This window comes from Labrus bergylta, chromosome 7 (genome assembly GCF_963930695.1).
Source record: "Labrus bergylta chromosome 7, fLabBer1.1, whole genome shotgun sequence".
Classification (NCBI taxonomy): Eukaryota; Metazoa; Chordata; class Actinopteri; order Labriformes; family Labridae; genus Labrus; species Labrus bergylta.
The window spans coordinates 20,118,263-20,137,074 of NC_089201.1; the positions used below are offsets into that span (position 1 = coordinate 20,118,263).

The 18,812-nt window shown below is 42.0% G+C and overlaps 1 protein-coding gene across 1 annotated transcript in view; it reads left to right on the plus strand.

Annotated features, from left to right (window-relative positions):
- peak1 (pseudopodium-enriched atypical kinase 1) overlaps nt 1-18,812 on the plus strand; it is a 99,485-nt gene that overhangs the window by 72,964 nt on the left and 7,709 nt on the right. Inside the window, exons 4-6 of the mRNA XM_020660472.3 lie at nt 2,269-5,808; nt 11,519-11,769; nt 17,605-18,425. Of these exons, the coding sequence (XP_020516128.2) occupies nt 2,399-5,808; nt 11,519-11,769; nt 17,605-18,425 (4,482 nt within the window). The 5' untranslated portion in view covers nt 2,269-2,398. The remainder of the gene's footprint in view (nt 1-2,268; nt 5,809-11,518; nt 11,770-17,604; nt 18,426-18,812) is intronic.

Sequence of the window (18,812 nt, forward strand, 5' to 3'; positions counted from 1 at the left end):
AAAGTATTTTGCTTCATCTAGGGAGTGTCCTTTATGGAGAAAGAAGTCCATAAAGTGTTGAAAATCTACCTCATTATGTTTCCGCACTCACTTGTCACATCACTGACGGTTTTTGATAAATATTGTGTGAATTACAGTCCGAGTTTCCCGTGAGGATGTGGCGTGCATGTTGTAGTAGGATAAATCTTCCACCACCCATCATGACTTGGTCAGCAAATTTTGATTCAACAGTTCCTGCTTTATTGTTTCTGGCCCTGGGCAGGTACAGGGTGTTGTCATGGTAACATCCTTCTGTACAGGATCTGACACCCCTGACCTTGTTAGATGGATGAGAAGACTGATTTACCCGTCCCTGTTGATATCAGCCCAACCATGAGTCATGCCTCTACCTTTTTTTGATGAAACGCAGGGTTGGGTCACCCATAAAAAGACAACATTATTCCACAAACCTTTGCTCACAGCAGCATTTAATCCTAACAGAAGTGCAGAAACTGTTGCCTAGTTTTTTTTGTGTGTTTGGCTACTAAGTAATTAATTGTACACTTTTTTGTTGTCATAATTTGTTAATTTTTATTTATCCTCATCCTAAGTCTGAGTCGGCTCAGAAGTACATTTTATCCATTTCCACGATCAGGGTTTTAGGATGTTTCCTCACACTTTTATGTTTTAGTCTGATAAAATTATACCACCATTGAAAGACCTTCACACAACAGGCTTCAGTTGTAGTAATAATGTGATCACTGTAAAAGGTTATGTAACATTCAGATTCCTGTGTGATGTAAAACACAAGTCCATGCATCGAGCAATCCTCCACTTGTTATCCTTTGATCTGATGTGAATTTGGTTTTTAACAGCTTACCATGAGAAAGGTGACTGGTCAGACTGGATAACAGATTTAAACACTAATGGATTACCACCTACACTAGATTCATGACAGAGTTAACAAATGTTCCACAAAAGGTTTAATCCCCTGTTTCCCATCGATGATGAAGCAACTGGAACACCAAATAACTGTTGAACCCAGCCGTACTTTTTTGTCAGAGGGCTCCTGGTGTGTGTGATATATTGGGAAAGAACTTCTGCACTGTGTAATTAAAAAAACTAGAAGATGTTTTCCCTTTGCCACTTAAGTTACTGGGCGAGGCGGGAAAACAGGATGTGTCTTAATATGTACGTGCTGGAGCTGATAACCTGAAGCCATGCTTGTGCTGAAGTTTTAAAGGTTAAATGACAGTCTTTGTTTTCTTTCTTCGTTGAATTATGTGATTGTTTTTGCAAATTATTTCTGTAATGTGCTGGTCGGTTCACCAAAACAAGAGAGAGCACATGAAATATGAAACTTGCTTTTAAAACAAGTTATTGCCTACATATAGTACAGTAGAGTGAATGTTTAGTTCTTCTTTCGCAATGTACTTGTGTATTTGTATACATTCACAAAAGAGTGTGCAAATTGTAGCCGCTTAAGGATATCCCTTTGTCTGGCATTACACTTTTTGCTTAGCCCATATGCATAGTTGATAAATACCACATCTATTTTAGTGCAATGCAAAACCAAAACTACCAAAAAGGTGTTGCTATTTTTGTACTTTAGGACTTGACTTTGAATTTGTGGGCCTGAAAAACTGCTTTCATGCCATTTGTCAGACTTCAGTGCGTGTGAACTCAGATGAAGCACTTTTGATTTCCATTTTCCATGTAAGTGATCTAGACCCAAGGATTTGGGACACTGAGGTTTTGATTCAATGATAATATCAGTACCTTTATCTCACCTAAGCCTGGTTTAAACAGTCAACAACAACAACACAGAACAGCAATTCAGAAATAAGCTCTCCTAATCCTCTTCACTTCTGCCCCTCTGATTCCCAAGCCTTAAATGTCCAGCTGAGGGTGAGGAGTAAACAGTTGACTGCCCACTAGGAAAGATTGCTGCTGAGTAGAGAAAGTTTGCCACCTAATGGAGATATTTTAGCACTACCCTTCTATTTTATTTTCTCTCTTAAACAGCTTGTGTCTCCCAGTTTCTGCTCCAATGTATCAGTTATACTTTAGTACTGTGTACTGTCATCAAGTTATTTCGCAACTAAATCATTTTCTGTCAGGGAAAGCATTTTGTTCCTGCATGGGCATAACTTTCATGCTACTATACAGTTTGCGTTGCTGAAGGTTTTGTTTATATCAATACATAAATCAAGTAAATGTTTTGATTGAAATGATTTTTTTTTTTTTTTTTAAGTTTAATTTACCCTTTTCTCCTCTTCTCTTTTTCAGGTCCAGTTTCCCGAAGATTAGAGGCTTGTAGTGTTCGTCACCGTTACACTACAGTTGGTTCCTGTAGCTGGCTTCATGGAGGGGTTTCCTGTCCACTGATTTAACAGGCTGCCTTACTGGACCAGCGGCCATGTCCGCCTGCAGCACCTTTACCGAGCACGTGTGGAAGCCAGGCGAGTGCAAGAACTGTTTTAAACCAAAAAGTCTGCACTGTCTGGCTCAGAGTAGTGGAAGAAAGCCTCCGTCTGAGCAGAGGCCTCAAACAACTCAGCAACAGAATCCACCCCCTGGAGGTGCAAGAGCCAACCCTAACCTTACCAACAACTCCCAGAGGGTTAGCACTGGGTCTGCACGCTCAGGACACTTTCGTCCACCTGTGGCTAAAAAGCCAACTATTGCTGTTAAACCCACTATGATGTTGCCCTGCTCCTCCGCAGGACTGGATTCAGATGGCAACTTACAACGACCACCAAATACGATAGAACCAGGCAAAACATCAGCTTTTACAGTCTGGAATCGCAATGGACTGAATCGTAAGAGACCAGGGGGGCCCAGCAACAACAATGAAGGAGAGGATGGCAGTGAAGAGATTGAGGGTTATGGGCAACTAAGCCCCAGGACCCCTACTGGAAATAACAACAGCAGTGGACTGACAGATGTCTTGAAAGAGATTGCTGGGTTAGGCCCTAGCCTTAGCCCCACACCCTTTTCTGGTTCAAAGGACTTGTTTTGGGGACGAATCAGTAGTTCATACCAACGGTCCTTGGAAAGAGGCCTTCCACCCTCAAGCTGTCTGGCAATGGGAAGTGATAGTATAGGTAGTGGTGGCACTGCTCAAAAACGGGTATCCCTAAGCGATAGCACCGAGATCATCAGCAAAGAGGGTGGTCGCTTTTGCTACCCAGAGTTTTCCAGTGAAGGCGAAGATGATGAAGAAGATGAGGATGAAGAGACCGAACGGGATGATGATGATGATGATGATGATGATGATGATGATGAACATGAGAGCTGGGATGAAAGTGATGAAGAGTTACTTGCCATGGAGATACGTATGCGAGGCCAACCTCGATTTGCACATTTTCGTGCTGCTACATTGTCACCGGTTCCATTTGCTGCTGGGAAAAAGTGGAATACTGTGCCGCTTCGCAATCGCTCACTACAGCGGATTTGTGCAGTGGACTATGATGATAGTTATGATGAAATCTTGAATGGATACCCCTCCATGGACTCTAATGGAGCACTTCTTCCCTATGGGCCCCATGACATGCAAGGCAGTGGCTTCATATCAAATTCAGAGTCTACAACATCTCCAGAATCCTCTTCATCTCTACCTGAAGATTCCAGAACAACTTCAAGCAGTGGGAGCAGTGCCCCATGTGCTTTTCGAAATGGCTTACATTCACCAATATCTTCTAAGACATCAGTCCCCTGCACTTCCCCTCCAAACAAGGAGCCTGTCCACAGAGCACTGAGTCCGCTCAAGGTGACTGAAACACACAAAGCTGTCCTTGCCATTAGATTGGAGGATCAAGATGGCAGAGAAGGGATGCCAATGCCCCAGGCTCTCCCAGGTCAACCAGTCACTATCAGTTTTAGTCCCACAGAGGAACAAGCTAAACCATACCGTGTTGTGAATTTGGAAAAATCACTGATCTGTAAGCCTTACACTGTAGTGGATGTGTCGGCTTCCATGGCCAGCAAAGAGGAACCAATCCCAGACTCCACTGCAAAACCCAAAAACCTGTCAATGCCTTCAAGCCCTACATCATTCTGTAGCACTCCTTTAATTCAACCCCTTTCTCCAACCTCCCCTGTTTCTTTAGCCTCCCCTGTGTCTCCATCCTCCACTGTAATGCCAACATCACCAACATCTGTGGCTCTTCCAATTAACTCCCGAAAAAAATCTGGTAACATACGCTACCAGGAAGTGTGGACTTCAAGCACAAGCCCTCGCCAAAAGATTCCTAAAGTGGAACTAGGGGTTGGGAGTAATCATGGACCCACCTTCCCTACTCAACACTGCAGTCACAAGTCAGCTCCCACTTCTCCCATTGCTGGGCTGTCTTCCTCCCGAACCGTACCTGTGAAATCCCCCAACTTGTCGGAGATCAAGTTTAACAGTTTCAATAATGCAGGCATGCCGCCTTTTCCTATTATTATTCGAGATGAGCCTGCCTATGCCCGGAGCTCCAAAAATGCAGTTAAAGTACCTATTGTTATCAATCCAAGTGCTTATGACAACCTGGCTGTTTACAAGAGCTTCTTGGGACTCAGTGGGGAACTACCACAACAAAAAGGTGTCGGTAGTAGGGTCACCAGCCATACTTATGAAGAGATTGGATCCTCTGAGAGTGTTCAGTCCTCCTCAACAGAGAAAACAATGTCTGGTAAAGGCACATCAGAGAGAGCCTCTTATGATGAGATAAAAGCTTTACCTGAAATAGTGCTAAAAGCCCCAAATGTACAGCCTAGAACCACTACAGACTCTAGCACTGTGACCAGCACTGTGATGAGCTCCACAGTTGGGGCTCTCTCTCCTACTACAACAACAAATTCCCATGCCATTACTGCAAACCTTCCCAAAACCAGCCCCGCTGCCAATGCTGTTACACGCACTTGCAAGACAAGTGAAGACGCTTCTAGCAGTAACAATAATTCTGATTTAGCTTTGCCCTCTGGGACAGTGGGAAGCCATAGAGAGGAAGCCAGTGCTGTGCTTTTGCAGATTGTGGCCTCCATCCAGCCCCCTCTTTCTCCTCCAGATACACCTTCAGCACAATCCAAAACCCTTAGTTCTGAGGAGCTTTATGCTCTTCCACCTGATGCTATGAAGGAGACCCTCACCAGACCCAAATCTATCTTTTCTGCAACTGACGGCTCGAAGCCAAAGAAAGAAACACCTTCTAAAGTTTTGTCTAAATCTCAAAGCGCCTCTGCGGCTGTCCCACTCTCAAGCCCGCGTTCAGAACCCAATGCCCCCTTCCCCCCTCCTAGGTCAACGTCTTCCCCCTACCATGCTACCAACATCCTCCAGAAACATTTTGGCAACTGGACCAAGAGTTCTGCCTCCAGTTCTCCTGTACGGCCGAATGAAGGAGAAGTAAGTCCAGGTGGAGAGGGGAGACGTATGTCATCAGATAACTCTAAACCCAAACGCTGGATCTCCTTCAAGAGCTTTTTTCGTCGACGGAAAGATGAGGATGAGCAGAGAGAGAGGACAGAGAAAGAGAAGGAGAAAGGGAAGTTGGTCGGGCTCGACGGAACAGTAATTCACATGCTTCCACCACCACCGGTCCAACATCATCACTGGTTCACCGAGGCCAAACCAGAGGATCCCACCCAGAAACCAACTATCATCTTCACCTACAAACCGGAAAGTGGCAGCAGCCCTGGTGATGGAGAAGGAGAACTACGAGTAGAGGAGTGCAAAGAAAGCAGAGAACTCACACCGGATGAGAGCAAAGAACCCAGACGTCTGAGCCCAGGGCAGACCCCATCCACACACCCCCCCGGATGTGATATCATCAGCAGTGACTTCAGGTACGTGTCCCAGATTTGCTGAGTTTTTATTCCATTTTCAATGTAAAAAAAATTTCAACACTTTTCAAATAAACAAAAGTTAAAATATTCACGATCTTATTGATGAGACAAGTCAAGAAGACAAAATACAACAAACACATGTCATGATTTCTTAACAGAATAAAGCATCAACCTCTGTATTTTATATTGCTTTTACACACATACTCTTTTTATATCCTTTTGACTTAAAGTCCTGAAGTGGATTTTTTTAATAAGCCTACATAATTTGCACCTTCTTTCTACATCTCCTCTTGCTGATGCGATGCTTATTTTACACGCAATGCTGCATTACTATGAACCACGAGCATTCATGCGACCCACTTTGAATTAAGACTCTAAACCTTTGCCTTCTGCTCCTTGAAATCTCCAGGGATGCTTCTCCAACTATCATACACATTACTAATCACAGATTCTAGAGGTGTTTGATCTTAATTTGGCATGTCTGCTAGCCCACTTGCCCAGCCGTCTGAGTAGGCTGTACAGTCTATGTGGTCTCTTTGCTAATGTCATCTATTACTTGAACAGCAGGCTCTGTCTCAGCAGTCCTCCCTTCAGGAGGGGACCCCAATGTGTTACAAGTCATCCAACAGCAGTACATCCAACTTTTACTCCATTAATTACGCCTCAGATGGCCTATTCCTGCCTCAGTCTCAAACACACACACACACACACACACGGCAGTGTAGTATCCCTGCATATTAATTTCATTATTTGTCATTTCAAGGCTATTGCCCTTTCTGTTGAATTTCTTGCTGCAAGTTTCCTGCAGAGTGAGTAAAAGTGGCAGGCAGAGATAACCTAGATGTGACTTATACTCTGTATTTTCTGCATTTAATCATAAGCACATCGGTGCTGAATGTGACTTCTTTTCTAACAAACCTAAGTGCCCAGTAGTGCTTTATGATGGTAATCATTTAGATGGATGTTGCAGTGGCCAAACAAAAGCTAATTCTTCAGGAAAGCCATGTACTGAAGGTGCTGTTACTCATGTGGGCTACAAATCTTTACCTAGCTAGATAAATATATAAGCTGAAAACATTCCTGTTCCTTTAGTAAGCCACTCAAATAACTATTAGCCATAGCTCCTAAAATCTGTTTGCTTAGCATCTCATCTCCCATACAGTTGACCTTTAGTGCACCTTTTTTATTTATTTATTTTTCACACCTGATCTATTAGACTTCCATCTTACCCTCTCCTTTCTCATCTTGTTGTATCCCTCCCACCATTTATATCATCTGGATTGGTTTGAAAGCTCTTGGCTTTACACAATCACATCCACTTTGTCAGGTAACTTTTTTCTCCTCTTCAACTCCTTCCACCATTCGAGCCTGAAGCGCTAAGATTTCTTGACTATTTTTCTCCTTCATCCTGTCAAGAGCTTGGCCTCATTCTGTCTCTTTTCTAGTTTCCCTGCTTATTTTCACCTCCTCAAGTTTCAGCTCTAGTCATCTTCTCTTTCTTTCAGACGTTCCCGCTCTCCATTCTCTTGGTAACTAGCTAACTTGGTAAAGTAATCAACTAGGCTCTGTTTTTTTTATAAATTCAGGATGTTTTTGCTTAAATTGAGTATATAATGGTTTACTATTTATATCATGGTTTGTTACTCAAACTTTTTCTGATACTTACAGGTCTAAAGACAGAGAGAAGTTGGTGTCCTCACCTTATTCACCCAGATAATGGATTACTCATATTAACAAAGTAGAGTTTTATCTACATCCTCTAATCTAAACTGATTAGGTTGATTCAAATCACAATATAGCTTTACAATATGTTTACTATTCAGAGCTGATTTCAGCAATTAGAATGAGCTGAGGCAATATTCCTCTTACTAAATGTTTCTCCATCGAGCAATGAATCAGGAACATATCCATTTAAAAATGTAAACACTTGTGGAAGTTTCATATTAAAAAAGATAACCTTATTCATTGTTTAAGCTGTTACTAAAATATTGTCAGTAGTTTTAGGAAACTACAGTAAATAACTAATCAGCCTATGAGGAATCCTACTTTCCACTGACCAAGTTTCATAGGTCACAATTAGACACTAAAAAGCATTTGATCTTTGGTCTTCCCTGCCTTATTGTCCTTCCACCCGTCTCTCACAAACATCCTTTTGTGGCCCTGCTCTTACCTGAGAGATTGTCAATAAGTAACTAGTTAAGTCCCTCAATGAATTGGCAGTAGTTCACAGTGTTACTCCACTGTCTATGTACTGCTTATCTCCTATCTCGTATTGAAATGTGTGCTGTTGGTGTGTGCATGAATGCCTGACAGACAGTACTATAATAATGAATGTGTAACAGCTAGGAAGCCTTATTTACTAAATTAACTAGTCTGATTGTTATTGTCATTACAACAGTCGTGAACACTGTAGATCAGTGGTAGTGTCTTAAACCACAAGGTCGCAGGTTAGATCCCCAGCTCCTGCAGCCACATGTCCGATGTGTCCAGAGTTATGGAGATACAAGTTATTTAAAAAATATATAAATATATTTTATATATTTTTTTCTATTGCTGGCAGATGGGAGTTTTTGTATGAAGCCTAACACATTTTCTTCAATTGTCTTTTGCAGTAAGTGAGGTTACTTTCATGTTACAAAAGGCTTCTTAGAAACCTAAATCGTCCTTGGGTAAACAGACTTGTGGGTCAGTGGTTACACGTAAAGTAACCTGCCACTCAGGTCATTCTACCTACCTTTTGTTTTGATCGGCAGGTGAGGAGTTAACCCTGCAGGCTTTTCTTTAAAACTGGAAGCAGTTTTATTGGCTAACAGTGGGCGTGCTCTCCAGCGCCTGGCAAACACACATTAACCTTAGACAGGTAAGAACACTCAAAAGAGTGAGGTAGACGGGGAAAGAATTTACGCAGCAAAAGACTTTGATTCTCCACAACTGTTCAGCCTGGATTTCCTGCTCTACCTAGAATGTGAATTCACCTTTACTTTGTGTTCAAGCTTTCCAGATGGGAAGCTGTGTGAGCAATAACAGTGGGTAAGAACTGAAATCATTTTCTGCCATTTGCTTCAGTATATACCTGTGACCTCCAGGCCATTTAAAGTCTTACTGATGAAGAATGGAGGAGATGTTTGTTTAGGTGTAGTTATTGGTTTTTGGTTCACAGCTTGCTCATTGCATACAGCAGAGTTTTTTGAGAAACAGTGAAATGCAATTGAGCAGCTTCATGCTGTTAGAACAAGTCAGGTCCTGACATTGAAACATGTGACAGCCATAAAGGTATTTATTGTGTCAAGGGCCGTTCAAGGAGTGAATGTACACTGATATTTTGTTCATACGGGATTAAGTGCTGGAGATAATCTACTTTTTGATTTGGTGCCATTTTAGGCAGTTTTAGATAACAGTTAATTTATTGATAGTGTGGTTTTCTGTTTGAGTGTTAGTGTTAATTATGTGTCAGATGAAGTATGGTGTTTCCAAAATAAAGGAGGAAACATAGTGAAAATGCACTAGTCAGAATGTCAGTATTATTTCTTTTGTCAGCATTTCATTCTTAAACATTGTTATGTGTGCTTTATTAGTGTGACTTCATGCCTTTAGATTTCACAATGTACTTCCTCTTTGTTCTGTAATTGACTTGAAACAACAATGTTTCTTGTTTTAATCAACTGTCAACTCCAAGTGCTAAAGTAATGCACTGAGGCGACTCCAAGGCTATTGATGAGCTCTCTTTTAAAGAGACACGTTTAAAGAGGGTCTCTGCTCTACAAAGACGGATCATAAACATGTCAGATCTGATGCTCGGCTCAGACACGCTGCCCCAGGGCAGAGACAGACATGAGCTGCTCTGTTTTCTTTAAGAACTCTTTTTCTTTCAAGTCTTGATTTATAGTTCGATGATCTTACACTGGAAATAGAAACCATTTCAGATAAATATTCCAGAGGTACCTTTGCTATGTACAAAGTTTGGATTTATATTTTTCATTTTAAAATCTTATAGTCTTCTTTTGGATTCAAATATAGATTTCTATTGTGAAATGTTGTTAATATTCTTTCTGCATCACCATTTCAACACCTCATATTTTTTATCTAGACATATACCTCTCATGGTGTATTCATTCTGATTATGTAAATGGCTGCAAGAAACTTTCCATCTTGTTAGTGCTTCATGGATTTCTGCTTATTATACTGTTGATCTAGAATGAAAGAGCTACAGACATGCAGTAGATGGACACAGATCTCAATCAGCTGTTTCACAACAGGGACTTTTACCAGTAATCACATAAGTTAGTGATATTAGCAACATGTGTAATCAGAATTACTGTCAAAGGAAGTGACACACAAGTATTAAATTCAGTATAATACAAACATCACTGTCAACCTGCCCCACCCACAACAACACCTGCGGCTATATGAAACCATCCCTGTGAACTTTTTATGGCCTCTTTTATTTTACTTTGAGTTCATTTTCAAGAACTGGAAAGATAAATAGATAAGAATATTTAAAGGCAAAATGGCAGAATTGTAAACACTATTTATTAATCGTTATTAATAATTTAAAAGCCTTTGAAAAATGTTAACTAGATTTCCTTCCTGAAATAACATTTGCAAATAGTCTTTTAAAGCATTTTAAAAGCTGCATTGTGAACCTCTGTAATTACTTGTAAGCAATCCTCTTCCCTTGAGCCTTTGCTGGCACATCACTGGCCCTACATGCAGCTCAAGTGGTGAAAATCTTCACACGGTAACTCTAAATACAGACTGGTTTTCAACAGACATGTCAGAACATATTTATTTCTGCTCTACATTGCAATAAAAGTACGATGAGTTCAAGACCTCATGGCCAGTTGTGATCATGTCACTTCCTTAGTGAGACACATACAGTATGTGGCAGATTGCCTCTACAACTCACCACATCTCTGGCAGCAATGAGCCACAGTGTTTGACAAGTCTGTTCATAGCTTCCCCGGGGCTTTCACACTGTGATTGGAGTCACTGTGCAATCTCAAGTCTGCAGTGTTAACACACTCTGAGTAACTGTTAGATATGACCCAGATTTCTAGTGCCCACAACTCATTTCAGGCCCCTGTCATTTCCTAATGAAGTTTATGACATCCAGTCGTAATATAGAGCATTGTACATTCATCAACTCTTAGTCCTTTTGAGCAGCAGTGTTTCAACACAGACATAAAACTCATTAAAACACTAAGAGGACTGGCATCAGTCAATCTCCATAATGCTCTAATTCATCCCGATGAGGGAGGGAACAAAGGTGAGCTGATGGAGAGATTTAGACTGAATTGAATTATTGACAAAACTTACCAGAAAGGATACGTTTCTGTATGTTATTGACACCCTGTGATAAAATCTACCTGTCATCCACATAATGAACAACCACCAATTGAAGCTCTGTTCAATAGCAACTCGTTTATCTGTCTTTGCAATAGACCTCACCATTAGTTTACTGCTCTGTTGTGACTTGTTTTGCAGAATTTGGCCTTGGCATCAACAGATTAAAGAGCCAACTGAAAAAAGTGGAGAGTTTTCAAAGGCAGAAAAGAGACGAGCAATTTAAACAGACTGTTAATGGAGAAATCCCTCGACATTTTCATTACTAATTAAGGCACTCCTCTCTCTCTCTCTCTCTCTCTCTCTCTCTCTCTCTCTCTCTCTCTCTCTCTCTTTCTCTCTCTCTCTCTCTCTCTCTCATCTGCAGCCAGGTACCAGTCAGTGCTAGCCATGCCAGGGTTCGAGAGCTGCCCGGTGCTGCCTCCCTTCCTGCCAAAGTGAATCTGGGCCTGGTGCTTGGGGAGGGCGAGGAGGGCCATGCGAACCAGGGTACGACACCGGCCTCAGCCAGCGAAGGCAGTGCCAGCCTCGGAGAGCCAGAGGAAGAGGATGGGAATAACTCCCATCACTCCCACTCTACCGCTTCCAGCCAATGCAGTGCCACGTACAGCAACCTGGGTAAGAAAGAGACACGTGCAAGAGCGTTTCTTTGTTTTCCTTTGGTGTGTTTTTGTGCTCAAGGCCACTTGAATATGGCTTCAAAAATGTACCTTAAAATTACTTTACTGTACTGTGTATCAAAGTACAGTTACCAGAAAGTCTCCTACACTATAGTACACTATGACCTCCACTACCTTATACATGAACTGGTCTTTAGAGATTTTCATATCACCCAATTAAAAGTAGCGGTGCGAAATCAGATGGCTAAATAAAAATTTATAAATATAGCTCTACATGGCTAACAACTCCACCATGTCGGGCTGCAAATTGTATTTTTTGCATCCATTTTATTGAATCTATTAGAGTAAAATCCGGTGAATAAAAGGTTTTCCCTCTAAATAGTGCACTGGGTCTTATTCACCAGTGTGACCAATATACCAGAATGAAATGCAGACAAACATGTTGTCATTATCATGAGTGCAGCCGCCATGATCACCTACTTAACGCAACCTGGTCCAATTGAAAATTCCTCCCCTTTCATTGTGTATTGCAAACTGATTGCACACTGTGCTGGGATACATAACGGCACAGACCTAGCTGGCCGCGCTACTTTTTAACATATTTCCCCCCTCACAAGTTCATAATCATGCATTCTGTGGGTCTAAGCTTCACAACTTTCACTGTAGGATAAGATCTCAACTACCGTATTGTAGCTAGTAGGAGTGCAAACTCCACAAAGTGAAAACAGGTGGTACTAAAAGAGCCACACAGCTGCACAGAAACTGCATGTTGTTTACTTTGCTGAACAATAGAATCGCCCCGCTGGAAAACCACCCAAAAACAGACTGCATCTTAAATACCTGTGGAACTAATATTCAGAATTTTACGGTATTTAAAACTAAACATGTATTTAAATTGAGTTTATTGATGTATCATCTGCCTGTAAAAAGAATACAGTACTGAATGTCATAGATGAACATTTCCAGTCTGACTGTTTTTAGATTTCACTTTTCCCTAACATCAGCACACCTTCACATGTGACAACAAGGTATAATTTATTCTCTGCTAAAAACAGCCAGACCTTTATTCTCAACACATCCTGTCCCCCACAGCCCACAACTTGGAATCTAGAATAACTTAATAACATGTTATTTCAGCAAGAGGTAGAAACCTTTGCCTTGAGGTGGTTTGTTCTCTTATATGTGGAGCTACTTCTGTCGCTGTTGGGCTGTGACCATTTCTCATCAGGACCATTTGCTCTGGAAGATTCATTGGATTTCAGAATAATATAATGATCACTCGCTTACATTAATCAACAGAGGAACCGTCTTCTAAATTCTGTTTGTATTGTTCTGTCTCATTACCTTTGCTGCCTTTGGAAAACCATATTTGAGATGTTGAGAGGAGCAGAGCCACGTTAATGGACAAATTACAAGAACATGTACCACACAACTGACCGCAGTGTTGCTATAAATGATCATAAAAGCTTTTATCTTCTTAATGTATCTGACACTAATTATGACCCTTTGTCTCTGGTCTCTAAATGGTCCAAATGTTCTGACACTGCTTTGTGCAAGTCAGGTTTGCAAAAAGGCATGAAGATCTTTGGAACCTATTAATAAATATTTCAAGCCTTGACGCATTCTCTCACACGACTCCTCTGCACAATTCTAATCTTTTGTAATAAATAAAAACAGCTTCTTATTAGAACAAAATCTGTTTTTCCAGCATAAATACCTGGTCCAGGTATACCTGGAGAAGCTATTTAGAAAGTAGAATCATGCACATTTGTGTTGTGATTGTACATTCCTGTTTTTGTTATCTATTTCCTGCTGACTTTAAATCATTGGAAGGTGGAGAATGATGTATTTATAACGGATATAATGTCTTATGTACCGGTATTTCAAATTGAAGAATTCCTTCACAGGAGCTTTAATTCCTGAAGAGGTTTTCCCAGCAGAGAGAGTATCTAATGAATAACAAACAGGCCTAAATACCCTCTCTCTGGTTAATAACACCACTACAGACTGCAACATCACTCTTCTAGACTTATAATGCTCCTCTGTTGGCAGTAGAGTTTTTCAGCAGCTCAGGTTTACATGTTTGGTGATGATGGAAGGATGAGCACATCAGTGAGAGCAGAAAGTGAGAGGCAAGCACATCTGTCAAACATAGCTGGCCACTTAAAACATGAAGCCCTGTGTGTGTGGTGGGGGGGGGGGGGGGGGGTGAATCTCACTCTGGTACAGTGGAAAGGTTGACATCGTGGGTTTGTGGAGCAGATGCAGCAGTGTGTTAACACATTATAACAGGTGTGTAGGTGGGTTAAGGATTCATCAGAGGCAGCGTTGTTTTAGGTTTGGAAGTCATTCTTAAACTAACAAGGTTGTTTTCAGGTTTATTGGCTTACTATATCCTGTTTATAGTTGATTTTGAAGCTGAGGATGCACACTGGCTCTGTACACACTGAGCTTTAACCCATTTTGAATGGGTTAAAGCTCCCTTAATGACGCATGAGGAGCTTCCTGCATTTTTTTTGTTCCATACTAACAATGATGTAAGGCCGGAGAGTATATTGGTGTCTACGTCATGTTTCTTTGGGGGAATGTTTTGGTCTTAATGTTTAATATCACAGCCGCTGAGCGTGTTGTCTACTTATTGTCTTCTCTGTATCTTGTCTACTCTACATGTTGGAGTTACACAAATAGAACTGCTCTGCCTCGGCTCTCTCTGCTGTCCACTTTCAGCTCCAGTATTACTCCCTGTTCTCACATTATAAACGAGAATCCTGTTCACTTAGCAAGCATAAGTGTTTCTCTCTCTCTCTCGCTCTCTCTCACTGGCTGTATATACAGTTAACACACACACACACTTGTGTGTTAATCAGAACATCAGCATGCAGTAGGAGGCAGAACACTCCCTGCCTCACTCACTGAAAAATCTCCAGTATTGGTGGAGCGTTGAGTCTGCCTGTTGGCACCAGCAGCTCCGTGCAGACTCTCAGAGATGGAAGCACAGCAAAGCATTTCTCTCTGCCTCCCTGCGCAGCTGCTGCACTGCGTTTACCTGAAAACTTTGAGGCATTAGTGGAATTGAGGTAGGCTCTTTTTTCCTTATTTTTCCTCACATCTCTCAATATTTGTCTCTTTCATCACATTGTCCCTTGTTTACCTCTCCTGCTCACCTTCTCACCTCTTAGTATTTTTCTTTCTTTGTTTATTCCCTCACTTTTTCCCACCCACACCTCTGCTCTCGCTTCATTCCTCTCCTCTGTTTCTCTTTATTCTACCCACCTCCTCCATCGCCTCCTCTTTTTACAGTTAGTTTGGGTGCAGCACGAGGACTGAACTGTAATCACTCATCTTTGGCCACAAGTTTCTTCATCTTCTTTCAAACAAATTCTGTGATACACTACACTATGAAGTTGTGAAAGATAGCCTTGATGTTGTTTTATTTAATACATATCGAGGGTATCAAATAATACATTTTATTTCTGTCACTTTTTAATTGAATTTGAAAGAGTTAAAGCTGAATAATCTTCCATCTAAGAGAAGACACCGACTCTTCTCGTGTGTTGTGTAATGTGACAGTGTTCATGTGTTGATACTCGGATTTGGATTAAGGAAAAAAATAGCAGAAAACAAGTAGTTGTATAAGAAACATGAGGTTTTTTGGTTTAAAGGAGATTAGAGGGGGCGTCGGTAGCATAGTGGCTATAGTCTATAGTCCTCCAAGCGGGTGGCCCGGGTTTGATTCCGACCTCTGGCTCCTTTCCGGTCATGTCATTCCCCATCTCTCTCACTCTACAATAAAGAAAAGCCCAAAAATAGCTCTTAAAAAAAGGAGATGAGAGAGATGTGTGCCTGTTAATTAAATCACACACAAATTAAAATATGTAATCTTGAAAAACAGATAATTTTACACTTTTTTTCGATAACAGTTATCTGCAACTTTTTTTTTTATCTGTCAAAAGAAGATGGAAGATGTCAACTTTTCCAGCGTCTCCCTGTATTTTACGCAGTCCTCAGATTCAATATTTCATAGGTTTATAATCGTGTAGAATTTGAAATGAAAATCAGACTGATTCGGTGTTATGTAATCAAGTTAAATCACAGCCACATTGCTGCAACAGAAGCTCCCTGCGACTGGACGAGCGAGACGCTTGTTTTCCTGGATGGATTACTGCAGATTGGAGGAGGAACACATTAAATACAGCCGTTCCAGGGAGGATTATGGAGACTCATTTACTTTATCCAGACTGCTCTTTCTTAAGGCTGCTTCTGCTTTCCTAAGACGACGGCAGCGTGACACACGCATAAGGGGTTACTCTTAATGTGTACCTAGAATTTGTAAGAAGAAGCATTTGAACTGTGCAAAGAGAAACGGTTTGGTTAAGCAGATGGATTTACCACAGGGAGGAATTGGAGAAAGAAGGCAAAAGGGCATCTTTTAACACTCAGGAGCCTCTCATTGGTATCCTCAAAGAAATTGGGGTGTTCCCTAATGAGTTAAAAGCTGTGTGGTAGGGAATGTCTTTGACCTTGTTCACCCACTTAAATACATTTCTAAGACTGTTTCATTCCCACTGTGTGAGCTACAAGACACCTTTGCTCCTTTCATGTTATCAGACACGTGTTTGTGTCCCGTCTGCCTCTGTGGTCCTCAACTCCAGAGAACATCCAGGGAGTCCAATCAACCCCTCTGTCATTCAATTCCCTCCCATCGCCATCCCAGGAAAATAAGGTCACTTGGAGCTGCTGATAATAGTGCTCTCCATGCTGCCTCTTAAAGCCTCGCCGCAGAAGAGGGTTGCAGATTGAGCCGGGCAGCTGGATGGTTAAGGGGAAAACTTGTGCCCAGCTGTCCTGCTTTCTGGATTGAATTCTCCTCAGGGCCACCAGCTCCTGCACGTGCTGCAGCACTCAACCTCGTGTCGGCCTCTCGACTTTATGAGATGGAGCGAGCCAGTGGGCGGCTGGAAATGACATGCGGGAGTCTCAAGAAGCCTTAATGATGCTGTTGATGAAAGATTGGTGGAAAGATTTCTGATTTATGCTCCTACATCTTCTGATTCGTCTTTTATTTCCTCAGATAACTATATTTAATTTAGTGCTTTCTTTTACAAATTCCTTTTTATCTGACTATTGTAATCAGTCTTGAAAGCTTTAATACAAGCTTTAATTAAATGAAGTACTTTTTAAGCACTCAATTTCACTTAATTTCTCTGTTCTTGATATGTTTTTTGCAATGCTTTTTCCTTCCACATCAAATCAATCAAAGAATAAAACCCAAAAATAAAATGCTAAACAGTCCTCTTGGCAGCAACAAGTGGCTAGTCCTCAGTGAACTCACCAACTTCAGGTGTGTGCTTTGTTTCATTTTCTGTTCATAAATTAAGGAGAGTGCTGGCTCCTCTGACAACAATGCATCAGCCAGTATGTCTTCCTTCTAAGTATTGATTCCAGTCCTGAATGGTCGGTTTTTGTCTTGACCAGAGAAGTATGCAGTTTTAAGGCACCCCCACACAGCCGTTTCTCACACCCTTTGGTTTGCCAGGCAACAACAAAACATAGGCTGTTGCAGCGATGGAAGCGGGCAAGCGAACTGGTTCAGCTATAACTAATTCTACCTGACCTAAAAAGCCTCTTCATTCTTCTAATAAGCTCCACGACCAGAAACATGGTGAAACTAGGATAATTATTGGAGATCCTTTTGAAAAATTTAGAAATCTTGGTAGCTTTCTAACTTTCATGTGTGTATCAATCTGTTCGTCAGAACACAATATGTTTAAGTGGGTAAAGCAGTTCAATTTGAATGATTCTAATCGATGCTGTGTTATCTTTCTTTCTCCAGGTCAATCAAGAGCCAACATGATCCCGCTCAAACAGCCGCGGAACATCAAAGCATCCAACGACACACTGGCCTCCATCGACCTTGACGGCCTCACTGAGCAGCCTCCCCCGAAAGCAACACCACCACCACTGCCTAAAAAAAATGTGCCTCGCTCCAATACTGAACCTAGCCTGGTGGGTAGAGAACCAGTCCCGGGAGCCATGCGACCTCGGGCTGAGGCTAAACCTGGGGGCACCAACCTGAGTGTAGCTAACCCTCTGTACGACTTGGACTGGGAGACGGCTAGTCAGAGTTCCTCTCTGAGCTCAGAGGCTCACCGAGCCCACGACCATGAGAGTGGGGACTCCCTAGAGAGACCATCAGCCACCACAGCTGCCAGCAAGGGCCGCCCAACTAACAGCCTGTCTTCTCTGGTTTCACAACCTGCATCCACTACATCCAGTGCCACCACTGGCAGAGAGAGGAGGGTCTTTCCAAGCACAGAGTCTTTGGCTGGACGGGGTCGAACAACAGGTCGAGGAGCTGCTGCTGCTGCAGGAGGAGGAGGCTCCAAAGCCCAGAGACCTGCTCTGTACAGGGGGTTAGACAGCTGGGATGAGGTGGTGGGAAGGATCCGGGGACTTCACACTGACACACTGCGGAAGCTCGCAACAAAGTGCGAAGACCGTTTCATGGCAGGTCAGAAGGATCACTTAAGATTCGGCACTGACAGCTGGTCCCACTTCAGGCTGACCACTGGGAAACCCTGCTGTGAGGCGGGTGATGCTGTTTACTACACTGCCTCCTACGCCAAGGACCCACTGGTGAACTACGCCATCAAGGTGAGAGATGTGTTGGTTTGTTTATAGTTCACTTTGTTCTGACAAGTTTCAACATTTGAACATGCAGCCGCCACAGGCCTGTAATGATTGCCATCCATTAATTTTATCCAGACTAATGAGATGATTGGGTGGTTCATCCACCCGTCTGTCTTCCTACCTGTGCATGTGAATCCCTGGTTACCCTAAGATCAATTGTGGAAGAAGTTCTAAACCTACTGTAATTCACAAATTTCCATTGATGGTGAAGGAAGGGACTCTTAATTCTTACTCAACAAAAGCAAAAAGGTAGACGCCACAGTTTGTGTTACCCAAGTGAAAGTAAGCCTCAATAAGATAAGCCATTATTGCAATATGACATTGTAGATGATTGATGAAGGTCTGTGGTTA